Source organism: Caretta caretta, chromosome 1 (genome assembly GCF_965140235.1).
Source record: "Caretta caretta isolate rCarCar2 chromosome 1, rCarCar1.hap1, whole genome shotgun sequence".
Taxonomy (NCBI): domain Eukaryota; kingdom Metazoa; phylum Chordata; order Testudines; family Cheloniidae; genus Caretta; species Caretta caretta.
In genome coordinates this window covers 248,847,530-248,863,455 of record NC_134206.1, presented here as the reverse complement: position 1 = coordinate 248,863,455, position 15,926 = coordinate 248,847,530, and the positions used below count along the sequence as shown (strand labels likewise).

General features: G+C 41.5%; 1 protein-coding gene across 8 annotated transcripts in view; it reads left to right on the top strand.

The window, feature by feature from the left end:
- DGKI (diacylglycerol kinase iota) overlaps positions 1–15,926 on the top strand; it is a 294,215-nt gene that overhangs the window by 192,786 nt on the left and 85,503 nt on the right. For 6 of the 8 annotated variants that reach the window (XM_075122845.1, XM_075122834.1, XM_075122841.1 and 3 more), the window contains 2 exons: positions 322–384; positions 14,808–14,908. In XM_075122845.1, the coding sequence (XP_074978946.1) occupies positions 322–384; positions 14,808–14,908 (164 nt within the window). The remainder of the gene's footprint in view (positions 1–321; positions 385–14,807; positions 14,909–15,926) is intronic. The other 2 variants (XM_048830323.2, XM_048830303.2) reach the window with 1 other exon arrangement.

Sequence of the window (15,926 nt, the reverse complement as noted above, 5' to 3'; positions counted from 1 at the left end):
ACCACCATTAGTGTAACTGTGCACATTGTTTGCCATTAGCCTGTCCACAGCCTTCAGAAAAAACCTTTGTGTCACTTCGCAGTGAACATTGTCGTTTGTTCTGTTTGCCTTTTCTGGGGGGTGGGGTGGGGGGGGTTGCTGCTGCCTCTCTAGAGCAATCTTGGAACTTTGCATATGTCTTCATTCAAATGTTTTGTGATGCATTCCTTTTGTTTCTGTTTAAATGTTGTATGTCTCTCTCTCTCTTGCCTGGCTTCTTCATTGTCTGTCCATGCTGTTGTGCTGACTCTGTCTTGGCTGCTCATTTCCTGCTGCCTATAGTCTCCAAAAAGGGCGCTCTGCAGACCTGAGAAGAGTCTCGGCTCCCCCTGACTCCTTCACTCTGTGAGTACTCTGCTTTTTCTTTTCATTTCCTTCCTCCCTTTCATGTGTGTTCTGTCTGCTTCCCTTAACTTTGGTCTGTTGCACACTTCTACTGTACCCACCGTCCCGGCAACAATGCGATCAAGACAGTCTCTCTCCCAAAGGAGCAGATTGAGCAATGCAGTGATAAATGCCTGGAATAGGAGTTGTTTCTTTCTGTTTGATCTTTTTTTGTTGTTGCATGAGTGGGGTGTTGGGTAACCAGATAGCAAGTGTGAAAAATCAGGACAGGGGTGGCGGGTAATAGGTGCCTACATAAGAAAAAGCCCCAAATATCTGAACTGTCCCTATAAAATTGGGACATCTGGTCACCCTACTGAATGTCAGGTCCTAAGTGCAGCTGCATTCTTTGGCTGCTGGGGTTGATTCTGGCCTGCAGGTTTTCAGAAGCCAGGAGTGCTTTGAAGGCACCACATTTGTCTCAGTTCCCCACCTGGAAGAGGCAGGAAGCACCTCTCAAGTGCCTTCTTCCTCCCCCAACTCGTGCTTAGAGAAGCATTGACAGGTGCTGGAAGGAGACACGACTATTTTCCCTCCAGTCAAGGAGAAATGAACAAGACCTTCTGGGGTTCCTCCAGAAGCACATGTCCCAAACATAGCCATTGTTAAATATTCAAATGCATACCCAGAGCATTTGCTTGGCTTAAGCAGGTGCTGATGCTTCTGTTTATTCCATGGCATTGTTCACTAGTTTGTTCCTAGCACAGCTTCCAACCAATTATTGAGGAGCTAGAACTATGCTGCTGCATCGGTGCTTGCACTTCTGGAAAACGCATTTGTCTTGAAAAGGTACAAGTTCCTTTTCTGATGGTCACACAACATCCCTGGGAATACTGGAGATGAAGTGAATAGCGTCTCTCTTTCATGAACGTACAAGATTCAGAACTGGGATTTTTGCTTTTCAGTTTTAACCAAAGATAGCCCAACCCCACCCCACCCTCCAAGCATAAGCATTTCTTCTTCTAACTGGTAAAAACCAGAAACTTATTCCTGCAGTGGTGTTGGACCAGTTTGTATAGTGGGCGTGCTGAGAACCACTGAACCAAACTGTAAACTAAGTATATGACGGAAATCACTTCAAGCAATGACCTGTGGTAGCACCCCTAGTTCCATCACCTGTGTCTGAAGGGGAACGTTACTGTTCTGTTTGCAGCTGCATTAGAAAATAAAACAGACCCTTCCTGGCAGTATTTTGACTGTCAATAACTCCAGTGTGGTACACTGGCTATCCTGTAGCTCAATCCTTTAAGAATCTAACATCTCTATAAAAATGTGGAGAACTGGTGATTTTTAAAAAAGGCAGGCACAGACAATGGTTATTGCTTTATTTACTCATTCCCTTAATAAGGCTGTGCTTTATTGTCAACCCTGGGCACATTTACAATAAAAACAACCACCATGTACTATGTCAACCCTATCTGTACAGCTTGGCTTCAAAAATGTTTTGTTACTATTCAGTCATGCAGTTGGTTTTGTGTTTGCACCACTTTTGTCGTCATGTTTTGTGAATGTTGTGCTGGACAACTTTGAATGACAAACAGGTCTGTGGAAAAAATGAATTTGAAGACTATATTAGAGAATAGTGAATTTCAGACTGTGACTGTGAATATTCACAGTGGAATCTTTATTCTAAAAGTTATGCTCAGACAATCGTGGAACAGCAACAATGCTGTGTGTGGCCTGTTTGCCCAGTGAAAACTAACCAACCCAGTTCTATTTGTGAATATTGGGTACTTGCAGTGAACTGTTGTCAAACCAAGACTTACTTGCTCAGTGCATTCAGTGAATAATTAAAAAAAAGAACAAATACATTTCAAAAAATTATAAGCAGCTCATTGATATTTGACAGACGAGAAAATATCCTCATTCATCATGCATTATTGCTATAACATATTCACTCAGCTCTATGAAGAAATATTAACACAAAGAAAATAACTCCCCCATTTAATAAAACCAGGTACACCCCTCAAAGCAAGCACCTAGAAAAAGCCCGGTTAAAGCCTTCCTGCATGCCCTGAATGTTAACAAACTTGGGGACCAAGGAGCAGGGGAGTGTGTTTCAGAGTCAAGGGCCATACAAGGAATGACCTCCAAATCTGGGTACTGTTAGGCTGAGTATCCCAGCTGGTCTCAACTGTCAGGATAAGGCAGAAAGATCACAGCAGTTTCTGAGACATATGGGACCCAAGCTAATTTGTAAGTCAAAGATACACTGTATCTTGAAATCTGTAAAAATAGATTAAACATGCAGCTGCACTATGACTGCCAATTAATGTGTCTGATTAACTGAAGTAAGAACTCAAGAGGTGTTAGGGAAATTTGATTTGGGCTGTGATTGCTTTGAGATTCAAATGTTCCTTGTCTGTTGGGTAATGAGGAAAGTATGTGTGTTCCAGTTAGCAGAGTACAGCAAGAGGGATTCTGTGGCATTTCAGGGATAGAGCCTGCACCCTAGATAACCTTCAGGTTTTCTGGAGCAGTGTCTGTGGACTGGATAAGTCTTGAATTTTGGGCAGCAAAGAATGTGAAAGAAAGAAACACACACATCCCCTCTCCCCCAATTAATTATATATTTTAAATTAATTTTTCCAAATACAACAAATATACAAAAATACTAGATTCATCATAATACCCAAAGTAAATGAAGAGGGTTTGGATAAAAGGAGGGGAATGGAAGCAACATATCTATCTTCCGAGTCTATGGTAATCATAGACTTCTAAAAAGTCAGCCCAAATGGCTTTGAATGTTTCAGGCATTCCCTTTCTGCGGCGTGCCAGTCATTCGTTAGTTGCAAGGTCAGCCGTATCACTGAATTAGGTATCAATATTTGGTCAGGATTGACATTTCCATTTTTGCAGGATTAATTTTTTAATCACCAAAACTTGAACCATGCTGCTTTGTTACCAGGTAATCTCCAGCTTTCCAGAATATATCCAAGAATGTAATTTAAGGGGGAGGGCTCCAATTTAGCATCCAATATCAAATTGTTCCTTTGACGCACCTCATACCAAAAATTCTTGATACAGGGGCACTCCCAAAACATACGAGCTAATGAATACCAAGGGAGTTACATTTCCAACAGTGGTCAGCATTTATGAGGCTCATTACCATTAGTCTGTGTGGAGACCAGTGTATCTGAAAACATGTATTTTGGTGAATGAGCCATAGCTTCAGGTCTGTAATTGCTTTTTTAACATTAGATACAATTGTATTCCATTGGGTCAGAGATGTGTATCCAAATCTCTATTCCAAGCAACTCTCAAATTATCAAATCTTTGGCAGAGTTTTTTGGGCCAGAAAATCATAAAAGGCTACTGTTGGGGGATATTGTCTTTGAATTATGAACAGTAGAGAGTTTTGAAACTCGGATTGGGTATAATATGCCTTTATTTTTTACTGAGGACTTATGGGTAGAGTCGAGTACTCACACTTTTAGTGGAATGTTTTTTAAAGTGGGAAGTATGTTTAGATCTTTGAGTATATGCTCAGTTGGGATGATGCATATGAATATCATATTTGAGCTGTGCAGTTGATGCAAAGCAGTATAACTATTTGGATTTATCTGAAAAATTAGCATTGGCTACTTGAAAAACAAGAAGTAATTGACTTACTTGGGCCTGCGTTTAGAGATGTAAGCATTGCTAAAGGATCAAACTTCTACAAACTTTTCATACATAAAAGGAGCACTGTGGATATGCTGTGATTATTTACTACTAAGATCTGCATACAGAAAAATGTTGTTATTGTCTAGTTGTTATTGTCTAATATAATGAGTATTCTTGGCTAGCGGGGTATGTGTGATATTTACAGCAATGTTCACATCTTTTGTCTGTGTGGGCAACAAAAGTACTGAAAGGAATCAATTTCTGATTTTAGAAGTAAAGAAATCTGTTTGTATGGTGTGCACATGCACTACAAACTCTTCGAAACGGCCAAATAAACACCCTAACCATAAAAGAAAAAGCATAAGGAGGACCAAAGTAAAACAAGACAGCAGAGGGTGATTTAGAGAAAATGGGTCAATGTCTAACAGTGGAATTAAGGATCAAAGAGGTCCCCCACACCCCCTGAATGAATTATAAGCATTTGAGATGCTCATTTTTCTTTGTCCTTTTTTCTGTTTTCAATCAGTTGATCGTTAGTTGGTGTTAGGCAAGACTTTAAAATTTAGTTAGCAGCTGAGTCAGAAACAGAAACACCAGAGACTCAAAGACACCGGTAGCTGTAAACATTTGATAAACTTATTGGTCAAATGTCCGCCCAGTAACTCGGCTCTTAGAACAGAACAAACCCTCCCTTCACAGCCCTCTGGATATTTGTAAATACTCACCCCCACCCCACCCCTTCGCCGAAAGGGCAGCTATAGATAATGGATGTAATCAAAATAGTTTTGATGCGTATGTTCTGTTCCTGTCACTGTCATGTTCAATGCGTTCTCTGTCTCTGAAACAATGTTTGTCTCTGTAAGAACAAGATAAATGGGGTCACTGTAACCCCACACTTTTGAAGCTGTTTATCAGTCTTCCCGGTACCGTGAAATGAACCCCTTCAGTATTGTCTGTGCCTGCCTGATCCTTTGGGAAAAGAATCTCCGTGCTTCACACTGGGCTAGTGTTAAAAGTGAGTTTTCTGAATCCTTCCTAGACCATCCGAAATCACTTAAGGCAGTGGTTCTCAAACTTTTTTTTTTGTGGACCACTTGAAAATTGCTGAGGTCTCGGCGGACCACTTAATGATCTTTCCAAATGTTGGTTGTACCGTTAGCTAACTATTGTAAAGCACTTTGGATAAAAGCACTATATAAAAAAAACCTTAATAATAATTTTTTTTGTTCTACAAATAAAAGCACACAACTCATATTTTAATATCAGTAGTCTTACCTTTCTAATGTGATCGATGTGCCCTTTCTCCCCCGCTGCGGCAGCCCCTGAGCTGGGGCTGGGAAGGACGGGGATTTCTCCCGGTCTCCTCCACCGCAGCAGTCCCCGAGCTGGGGCTGGAAAGGAGGGCTGTCTCTCCCCGGCAGCCGCAGCCCTGGAGCTGGGGAAAGTCACCTCTTTCTCTGGCTGCCGCAGCCCTGCACGTTCCAAATTCCCCCACCCCCTCTTGTCACCCCACTGCCCCCTCCCACTTACCGCCTATTCCCCTCTAGGCCACCACCTCACCTTAATGTGCTTCTTCTCCAGGGTCCAGGCACCTAATTAGTGGAGCCATGCCTGTGTGGTTCCACTAATTAGGTGGGTGGCCCTTCATTCTCTCATGTGCAGCTGCCCAGGCGCGCACCTTAGAGGGATCTATCCACGGACCACGTGTATGGAGCTCACGGACCACTGGTTTGAGAACCTCTGACTTAAGGCATGCAGTGAGGTTTGTACCTGGGTAATGCTACTTTTGTAAGGTAGTACTGTTGGGTTCCATTGGCACACTGTAGATAGTGTAAGGAAGAAGCTTAAGTCCAACTGACGTTGATAGGACATAAGAACAAAAGTGCTTACAGTTAAGTACATACTTATTTGCTTTGCTGAATTGGGGCCTAAGGAAAGAAATTAATATATTGTGCAAATGACATGTCTGACAGATAATAAACCATTTAGTCCAACTAACTCTTGATCTGAATGGGTCAGACTCCCTAGCAAGATTGGCCTTTAACAGCTGACACTATGAATTAGCTATTTGAAATGATCCTTTTTGATAAGAATAATGTCCAGTACATAGCAATGTCATGAACTAGCAGTAGGATTGGAAGAAAATAATTTAGTCTACAGAGGACTTGGCCCAGTATACTTATTGAAATAAATTAGATGTAAGTACAGTTGAATGAATGTTGATCATTGCTAACTTTTTTTTTATTTTTTAAAGAGAATGGTGATCTCTAGTATTACTTTTTGTAGTAGATTCCTGGGTTAGCAGTGAGATGGTCATGATCAGGCTTGAATCTTTCTAACGCTCAAATGGATTTAAAAGACAAAGCATGGCTTCTTTGTGACACTGTTGCGCGGCAAAGGGCTGTAAATCTAGTGCTGGGACAGAGTTTAGAAGGCATGGCTGGGGACTGGCCAGATAACTCTTCCACTCTGTTGATACCTAGCTTCCAAAATAACCCCTTGGGACCACAGTCAGCCCTGGTACAACTTACAGCAGCCCTGAGGTTACTTTATATTGTGTTGCGGCATTGGGCGAGCTCCAGAATGGGAGAACAGTTAGGAGGCATAAAACCCCCAATCCTGAATGAAGCAAGCTTGGCCGGATCCTGGCTAAGATATTTAAACTTGTTTGTTCAGTGGAACTCACCTCTTCAGGATATTGTTTAGGCAAATAGCTTAGTAAGGATTTTGGATTTTTTTTTTAAACTTCATCTGAAGCAGCTGGCATTGTCTATTGTGAGAGACAGGACACCATCTAGATGGTTCTTTTCCATTAGGTAGTTCCTATGTTTTAAATAGATAAGCTGTCAGAAGCAACCTAATTTTAATACATTATTTCCAAGCTCTGCCAATGAGATCTTAGCAGTGAGGTTAATTTATTTTTCTCCTTTGATTGCTGTTATCCTGCTCCTGATTGTTCTAAACACAAGGACATTTAATTAGTTTTCCATGTTTATTTCTTCTTCGGGAGATAGGTAATTCATTAATCTGCCACTGCAAACATGTCCCAGAGGAGTTTTGTGTTTTCTAAAGTTTAGAGGTTTTGGAGGCGTGGGGGGCAGGAGGGAAAGGGAGGGAAGAGCTGAGGATGCTTTTTGGTGAATCCCATTAACAGTGTTATTAACAGCATTTGCATAGTCTGAGGTGGGCTGTATTTGGAAAGTTCTGTGAAAAATACCTCACTGGATTCTGCAGGGTTGTTTTTTGACCCCTTCCTCTATCTTTATGCAGACATGAACAATGAGAAACGGTTCATTGGATTTATAAATAATTGGAATGGGAATTAGGGTGTGTATATCACAAGTTGTTTTCCCCCAGTTGAATCAACCTCGTGTCCTAGCACAAGTGTGTTTTGATTACCACGCTGGAGCTCCAAGATCAGGAGCCAGCCTGACCTCTCCTATTCTTTCTTTCCTGGTTGACTGGAGGCTGAAACACACAGCTGAGGTACAACAGCTGTGCTCCAAGAAGGGCATTTGGAATCATCCCACCAATGTCTGGATGATTAACAGGGCAGTATTGGGGTCAGAGCTTCATCACAAGATGAGTGTGCCTTACTGCTGGATGGAAATACACAGTGTTTTTGATGGTGACTGCCAGAATATGTATGTGTGTGCTGTCTACATGAATTCAGACAAAGACAAGGGACAGAAAGCATTACTGATGTATTACTTTCTTCCCCAGGTCCATGTCTGAACACATGTATATAAAACATACATGCATACATATTCTGGTGACCACCATCAGAACCTAGTGTATCTCACTGTAGAACACACTCATCTTTTGATGAAGCTGTAACCCCAGTACTGCCAGCAGTTAATCATCCAGCAGTTGGTGGGATGATGCCAATTGCCTGCTTGGAGCATAGCTGTTTTACTGCTGTCTGTCTGTATGCAATCCCTCAAGTTTATAAATCTAGGCTCTTTAGCAGGCTTGTTAGTTCACAGGTACAGAATTCCAGGACTGCTGTAGTTAAGGTTAAAGACTGGTTATCGTTAGATAAAAGTGTGTCACTTCTCCAGTGAGCAATTTCCCTTAGGGAGGTGGTGGGAATTAAAATAATTGCATCAAATGAACTGAGTCTTTCTCTAGCATGATAAAGACCTGATTCCTGCTGTACACCTAGTGGATATTGACTCCTTGGTTCCTGGAGGGGGCGGTGCTGGTGCATGATGTGGGAGTAGGTGAAGTCCATAGCAGGGATATCTCACTGCATGTGTGTGAATTACAAATAGTGAATACTGAAAGCAGTGGCTGTCATGAATAGAAAGCTATTCATCACATAAATTTTAAATGAACACATTGTTAGAAATTGAAGTGTGTTTTCAGGAAATTCATGAACTGACAGTAGGGTAAATTCATTCAAGATCTAGTTCACTGTGAATAGCTTGTCAAACTCTGGATGTGCTACATATGACTAGTTTCAGAGTAGCAGCCATGTTAGTACATGGCACCACAAGTACTCCTGTTGTTTTTACATATGACTAGATTTTATTAAATGCATAAAAATCTTGCTCCTTAGAAAGTACCTTTTAGCACTGCAACTTCCAATATTAGCCTAGTGCTACCAGAGAGCTCTTTTTTCCAAGAAGGTAACATCTTGTGGCTTTGTATTATCATTCATCTTGAACATGGTTAAAATGGCATGTCCTCTTCCTTGCATGCTGCATATTTTAGCAGCTGTAACTTATTTTTGAAATGTGCATCTTAGTGCTGCACTTGGTTTTTTGGGGGGAAAAAACCAGCTGTGTTGATTTATAACAGCTTACTTACTCTAGTGACTGAACTGGAAAGGAATTATGTCTACTGAAGTCAAATAGTATATTTAAAGGTTATGTGCTTGTTTTTTTTTAATAAAAACAAATTCAAAGATGCACCATAGAATTAAAGCAATGCTTTTTATAGTATTTGGAAAGCACCCTCTTAAACATTTTCTTGTGAAACGGGGTTTCTTACTGCAGAGGATGTTGTATGGCTTGTTTTTTTCATGCCTTCCTGAGCTCCAAATATTATTTTAGCTTGCCACTGACTATAAATCTCACTTCACTCTTCCAGTTCTGGGTCTGAACGTGGAAACATAGATTGGACTTCTTGCACTTTGGGGTCCCTGCTTCTCCTCTTCCCCTTTCTAATTTACAGAACAAGTATGGGACACGCAGGACCAGTGTGGCCTGTCCCAAAGCTGCACTACTAATGTATGCTAGCTTTGACATGGTAGGACCAAATGTAGGTGTGAGAGGGTAGTTTTGTCTCTGTGCCTTTCCTTCCCTGGACTTCGTGCATAGAAAGGTTGTTAGTTGTACCATTAAAGGGGGGAGGGATAGCTCAGTGGTTTGAGCATTGGCCTGCTAAATCCAGGGTTGTGAGTTCAATCCTTGAGGGGGCCATTTAGGGATCTGGGGCAAAAATTGGGGATTGGTCCTGCTTTAAGCAGGGGGTTGGACAAATGACCTCCTGAGGTCCCTTCCAACCCTGATATTCTATGATTCTGTACCCCATGAGAAAATGCCTTCTGGGTAAATGAGCCACCACCCAACTGTTCCCGGTAGGATTTCTGAAAAAGTATAGAGAGGAGCCCCTTGAGTTGTCTTGTCTACCCTTCCTAGAATTGATGGGCATGTTACCAAAATCTTATGGTCAAAGGCAAGTGATGCATCAAAAGAATTGCCAAGGATACTAGATTTTCATCCATTACCCCAGTGTTTCCCAAACTTAGGAAGCCGCTTGTTCAGGGAAAGCCCCTGGCGGGTCGGGCTGGTTTGTTTACCTGCTGCGTCCTCAAGTTCCGCAGATTGTGGCTCCCACTGGCCATGGTTCACCACTGCAGCCCAACGGGGGCTGCACAAAGTGGCACTGGCCGAGGGACGTACTGGCCGCCGCTTCCCGCAGCCCCCATTGGTCCGGAGCAGCGAACTGCGGCCAGTGGAAGCCGCGATCGGCCGAACCTGTGGACGCGGCAGGTAAACAAACTGGCCTGGCCCGCCAGAGGCTTTCCCTGAACAAGCAGCATCCCGAGTTTGGAAAACACTGCATTACCCCAAGGAAATCATTAACCAACAAAATCAATGCAGTTTCTGGACTACACCAGGCTGGCTGGACTCAGGAAAATCTGAGGATTGCCAAAGATGCTTTTACCATAAGTGGCTTCACCACCTCAATATTCTTACCTGCAAAATGGATTATCAGGAGCAAAGCTCTGTGTTTGGGGGATAGTTCCACAGAGTTTTCTGTGTCTGTCCTGAGGAACTAAAGAGTAGAGCTGGCTGATTTCCCTCCCCTCACCTCTGGAATATTTAAATGAGAACAAACAAAAATAATTTTCTTTTAAATTTTCCATGGAAATTTTTGATTTTTCAGTGGAAATTCAAAAGGAAAAAATATTTTGTTTTTCAGTCATTCAGCTTTCAATAAAAAAAATTGAAAATTTTCCACAGAAGGAAGATAATTCTTGTGAAAAATTTTATTTAATCAAAACTCCAGTTTTCCATTGAAAACCAGTTTCAACAAAAATAATTCAACCAGCCATACTAAATAATTTAGGGGACTGGTAGGTGGTCTTGTTGGTAAGATATTGGACTGGGACTCTGGAGAGTGGAGTTCAGTTCCTGACTCTACCAGAGATTTTCTGTGTGACTCTGGGAAAGTCACTTAATGGTTCTGTGTCTGAGTTCCCCCTCTGTAGAATGAGGATAATGGTACTTAGTTACCTCTCAGGGGTGTTTTGAGGATACATTCATGTTTGTGTGGAGCTCAGAAATGATGGTCATGGGGACCATATAATTACTTCTGTAGACTGAAGGTCACCAGTTTGGTTTTGGATTTTGCTACCAGTCAGCTCTGTGTGATGGGATGAGTCAGTCATTTCAGTTGAGTGCCTAGTGAACAGGTGTCCATATCACACAAACCTCCTTCATAACTGGAACCCTTACTGGCAGTTTCATAAAGAAGAATGAATGAGAGAGAACAGTGCCTCTCAACCTTTTTGTTAGTGTGACCCTGTGTTGCAAGCTTTTTTTAAACCCCAATGCCCCTCCCCGCAGTCTAATCATAAAGAAAGTGAAGGAAATTGCGACCCCCGCCTCCAGGCCTGTTCAGGGTCCCCAGGCTGAGCACCCATGTGCTGGGAGAGTGAATTATCTTTATAATCACAGAGCTGGGGCTTAGGTTAATTTTAAAACACAGTACATAGTGGGGAAGCCAGCACTTCCCCTTCACATGTTGTACCTGTGGACAAAAGACTTCAGTTTCCAGGGCTATCAATCTGTCACTTTTAACAAACTTGAATAAAGTCACTGAAATATGTTTTCCTTCCCTCAGACAAAGACCATGCAATTAAATTCTTATATTCCCAGACTTAAAAAAATTTCTTATCTTTTTTCTTGCTAAAAATAAAATCCCTAGCAATTTTTCATTTTAGGAACCTGTATTTTATATGACTTGCAAGGAAACATAACTCCTCAGACTATCCTATTCATTTCTCAGCCAGCCAGCTGTCTGACACTAAATGTCTTTGACAAAAAGTGACTAAATCTAATTATATAGATATTGTTTCATCTATGTGCTCACTGCCCCCCCCCCCCCCATCTATATATCTGCCTCCGTGTTGGTCTGCCTACCTGTAAAAACTGCAGATGGAGAGAGCTGGTTATATGGAATATCATAATGCCAGTTAAGTTAGAAGGATGTCCCCTGAAGCTGTGCTGGAAGTTAGTAGCCCAGCTGTCTGTCAAATAAACTGTGACAAGTTTAGCTTGCACATGGACAGCTTCCTGACATCTCTGGGCACCTGGACACCACAGCTCCTGTCAATCAGCACAGGAGAAATGTTGGTAGCTTGTATACTGCAAAAAGCATCACTCCTGCTGCTGCTAACATTTATGATTCCTTAGAAGTTGTACTTTATGTACAGGTCATTTGTATCATTGCTACAGGAACTCCTGTATAGAACAGGAGGTTCTTTGATAAAGCTCTTTCCAGTGTGTTGTCTTATTCTCCAGTTACAGAAGAGCCCTGAATTCATTATTCTTTGTCACTTTTCAGGCAAAGACAACTGTGCCTAAGGGCTTCTTTAACTGGGACTTCATTTTCAATTTCTTTCTTTTCATCTACCCAGAGGTGGCACAACTGTTTTTTTCCAACAGACCAAAAGTATACGATAAGCTCACTCTGAAATACTTGCTAATTGCCATCTCGGAGGATTTACCAAGACAGGTCAGAGACAACATGTTTTGTTAAGTCAGCTGTATTTGCAGACAAAGGAATAATGGCACACTTGTAAAAAGTTTACCTTTCTGAAACACAGCTAGTATGGGGATTGGTTTTCCAACAGGCAAAACAATTCCTGTAGATCAGATACAGTGGAAAGGAGAAGGACCAAGAAGAAAACTTAATAAAGTGGATAGAACCATGTCCCTTCATACAAATATATCTATGCATAATATTTTAATTTTTGGAAGACCATGAGTGTATTAGGTGTGTCAAGGTTCCTTTCCCACTCTGAACTCTAAGGTACAGATGTGGGGACCCGCATGAAAGACCCCCTAAACTTACTCTTACCAGCTTAGGTTAAAAACTTCCTCAAGGTACAAACTTTGCCTTGTCCTTGAACCCTATGCTGCCACCACCAAGTGTTTTAAACAAAGAACAGGGAAAGAGCCCACTTGGAGACGTCTTCCTCCAAAATATCCCCCCAAGCCCTACACCCCCTTTCCTGGGGAAAGCTTGATAAAAATCCTCACCAATTGGTACAGGTGAACACAGACCCAAACCCTTGGATCTTAAGAGCAATGAAAAATCAATCAGGTTCTTAAAAGAAGAATTTTAATTAAAGAAAAGATAAAAGAATCACCTCTGTAAAATCAGGATGGTAAATACCTTACAAGGTAATCAGATTCAAAACATAGAGAATCCCTCTAGGCAAAACCTTAAGTTACAAAAAGACACAAAATCAGGAATATACATTCCCTTCAGCACAGCTTATTTTACCAGCCATTAAATGAAAGAAATCTAATGCATTTTCTAGCTAGATTACTTATTAATTTAACAGGAGTTGGAAGGCTTGCATTTCTGATCTGTTCCCAGCAAAAGCATCACACAGACAGATGAACCCTTTGTTCCCCACCCCTCCAGCTTTGAAAGTATCTTGTCCCCTCATTGGTCATTTTGGGTCAGGTGCCAACGAGGTTACCTTAGCTTCTTAACCTTTTACAGATGAAAGGGTTTTGCCTCTGGCCAGGAGGGATTTTATAGCACTGTATACAGAAAGGTGGTTACCCTTCCCTTTATATTTATGACAAGGTGCTAGCAACATTACCAGACTGATATTACTGACATATTATTGAGTGAAATGTAAGTAGGATGGATGGTCTTTTGGTAACACACAGGACAGGGAATTGATTCATAACTTTGTCAGCCATTATGTGACCTTAGGGAAGTCATTTACATTCTGCACGACTCAGTTTCCCTGTCAATAAGATGGATATCACACTCATCACATGGGGTGCTGTGAAATTTAATTCATTGTTGTGTGTAAAGCATGATTGTAATACACATATTTATTTCATGGCTGTGTATGGCATACATGTATTGCGAGGAGGGCTTCCTCGACAGATTTTTGTCGATTATGTCAATCCTACTATTCCAAACCTGCTCACCTCCAAAAAGTTTCTCTTGTAGCATCTTACATCTAATTTACGGCACCACCCTGCTATTCTAATCTTAAGTCTTTCCTGACCATATTGTAGGCCAGGTGTCCACTGGGTATGGGGTTAAGATCACCAGCCAGATTTCCTGGAGAGAGACAGTTGTGCTCAAACCTTCTGCTCCAGGTAGCCCCAAGAACTACTCTTTTGTCCTGCTGAACTCTTTCTGATGGAAGGACAAATAGCCCAAATTTACAGATGGAAAATGCAAATGTGGCCAGGTTCCTTTAGATCTTAATTAGTAGCCCCTTTGAATAGTAGAATAAAACATCAGGTGAGGGTCAGATGGAGGTAAGCATGGCTCCACAATAAGGATCTTAAGGCCAGATTTTCCAAAGGTATTTAGGTGCCTAAATATGCAGATAGGTGCCTAGTAGGATTTTCAAAAATGCCTAAGGAAGTTAGACACCTAAATCCCATTGAAATCAAATAGGAATTAGGCACCTAACCTGCATAGTCATGTTTGAAAATCCCACTGGGCACCTACCTGCATCTATAGGCACCTAAGTACCTTTGAAAATCTGTCTCTTAGGCACATTTGTGAACCTACTTCCCTGAGCTGCCCTATGTGCTTAACGACCAGTCCTGAGAATTGGGCCTAAATACCCTGAGCCATCACAAGGATTTGGAGGATGGCATTCTGCCTTCAGTTACACCTTTTCAGTCACATTGCCCTCAGTAGAATTGCAGTCAGGTACACAGTCACCAATTGTCTCCTGGAAATTTAGCAGGGGCATCAAACTGAAAACTATCAAGATCAGAAAAAAATGTGATTCCAGACTGCCCAGCAAGTAAGGAATCTTCTTGACCCATTTGGTCCTTAAAGACACATCGGTCACTTCAGTCTTAGTGGGCAGTCATCATAATCTGTTAAAAACTCAACTCTGTTGATGGAAAACTATGTGCCCACGGGGTGTTGATTTTGGTGAGGTTTCTGCTCTCTCCCTCTTGTCATTCATCTAAAATCTCCCCATACTCTACCCCCTTTTCACTCTAAGATTTTAGCCTTTTCTAACTGATCTTTTTTTTCCATTGCAGTCCCCACTCCATCCCAGACCGCCTGCGGATCCGAGTGAATAGGATTAGTTTACAAGATTACGAGGGGCTGCATTATGACAAGGAAAAACTGCGTGAAGCCTGTAAGTCAGTAGTGCCTGATTGAGTTATTGCTTTCTTTCGCCAGATAATGTCTGTAATAGACCTGATACTAGAAAAAGTGCAAGGATCAAGTATTCATTATGCGTAGCTTGTACATGTAATATACAAGTGTGTCCTTAATTATGAACTTTGTATGCTATTTACATTAACCCTAGAATAACTGATCCCTGTGTATAATCCATGTATAGGCTTGGACAGTAGTCATAAGTCAGGACAGTATGCTTGTACTGGGCATATTAATTGAAAACAGTTGTCTTTAAAAAAAACAAACCCAAAAACAGTGTCTCCCATATTGGATTTTACTCATTTTTAAAGATTCTGTAATTGACTTAAAATTTCCAGTGAGGCGTTCAATTATTGGATTCATCATATCATATCTAGGAGTTGCACTGGCATCTAGGATGGTCACAAAGCAGATACATTTGCCTCTGCAGGGGAATCATGCAACCCGAATCCTTTGGTCTTTAACAGCCCTCAGCCCTCCAGATAGCAAAAATAATCAGTGTTTTGTGTTCTCTTGTAGTGATTTAATTGCCACATTCAGGGTGTAAGTTGAAAACAGGCAGCTGGTTGCATTGGCATCACTGATGACGATGATCCGCATGCTTAAAAATGAAGAACCTTTCCTTGATGACACATGGAATCATTAATCAATGCGGGACACGGCTGCTTGTGACAACAGTTTAATAGAGTCTTGCTCATGCATCTGACTCATTATTCATGTTAAACTACAAGCAGTCTGTTTGTTGTGTAACAAAGCTGTAGCTTCCTCTATAATACAGGACTCCCTGGTAATTACAGGATGGCAGGCCTTTTAATTGGTTTGCTTTTCTTACTGTAGAAAGATAGTTATACTGTTTCAGTCTCTCTCTCCCATCCCTTCCTAGTCCCTGGCTCACCATCACTTCTTCCAGCAATAGAACTGAGATGGTCTGAATTTTAATACAGGTTCTGACAGCCTCTTGTAAGCTCCTGCTGGTAGATTTCAGCCATAATTAA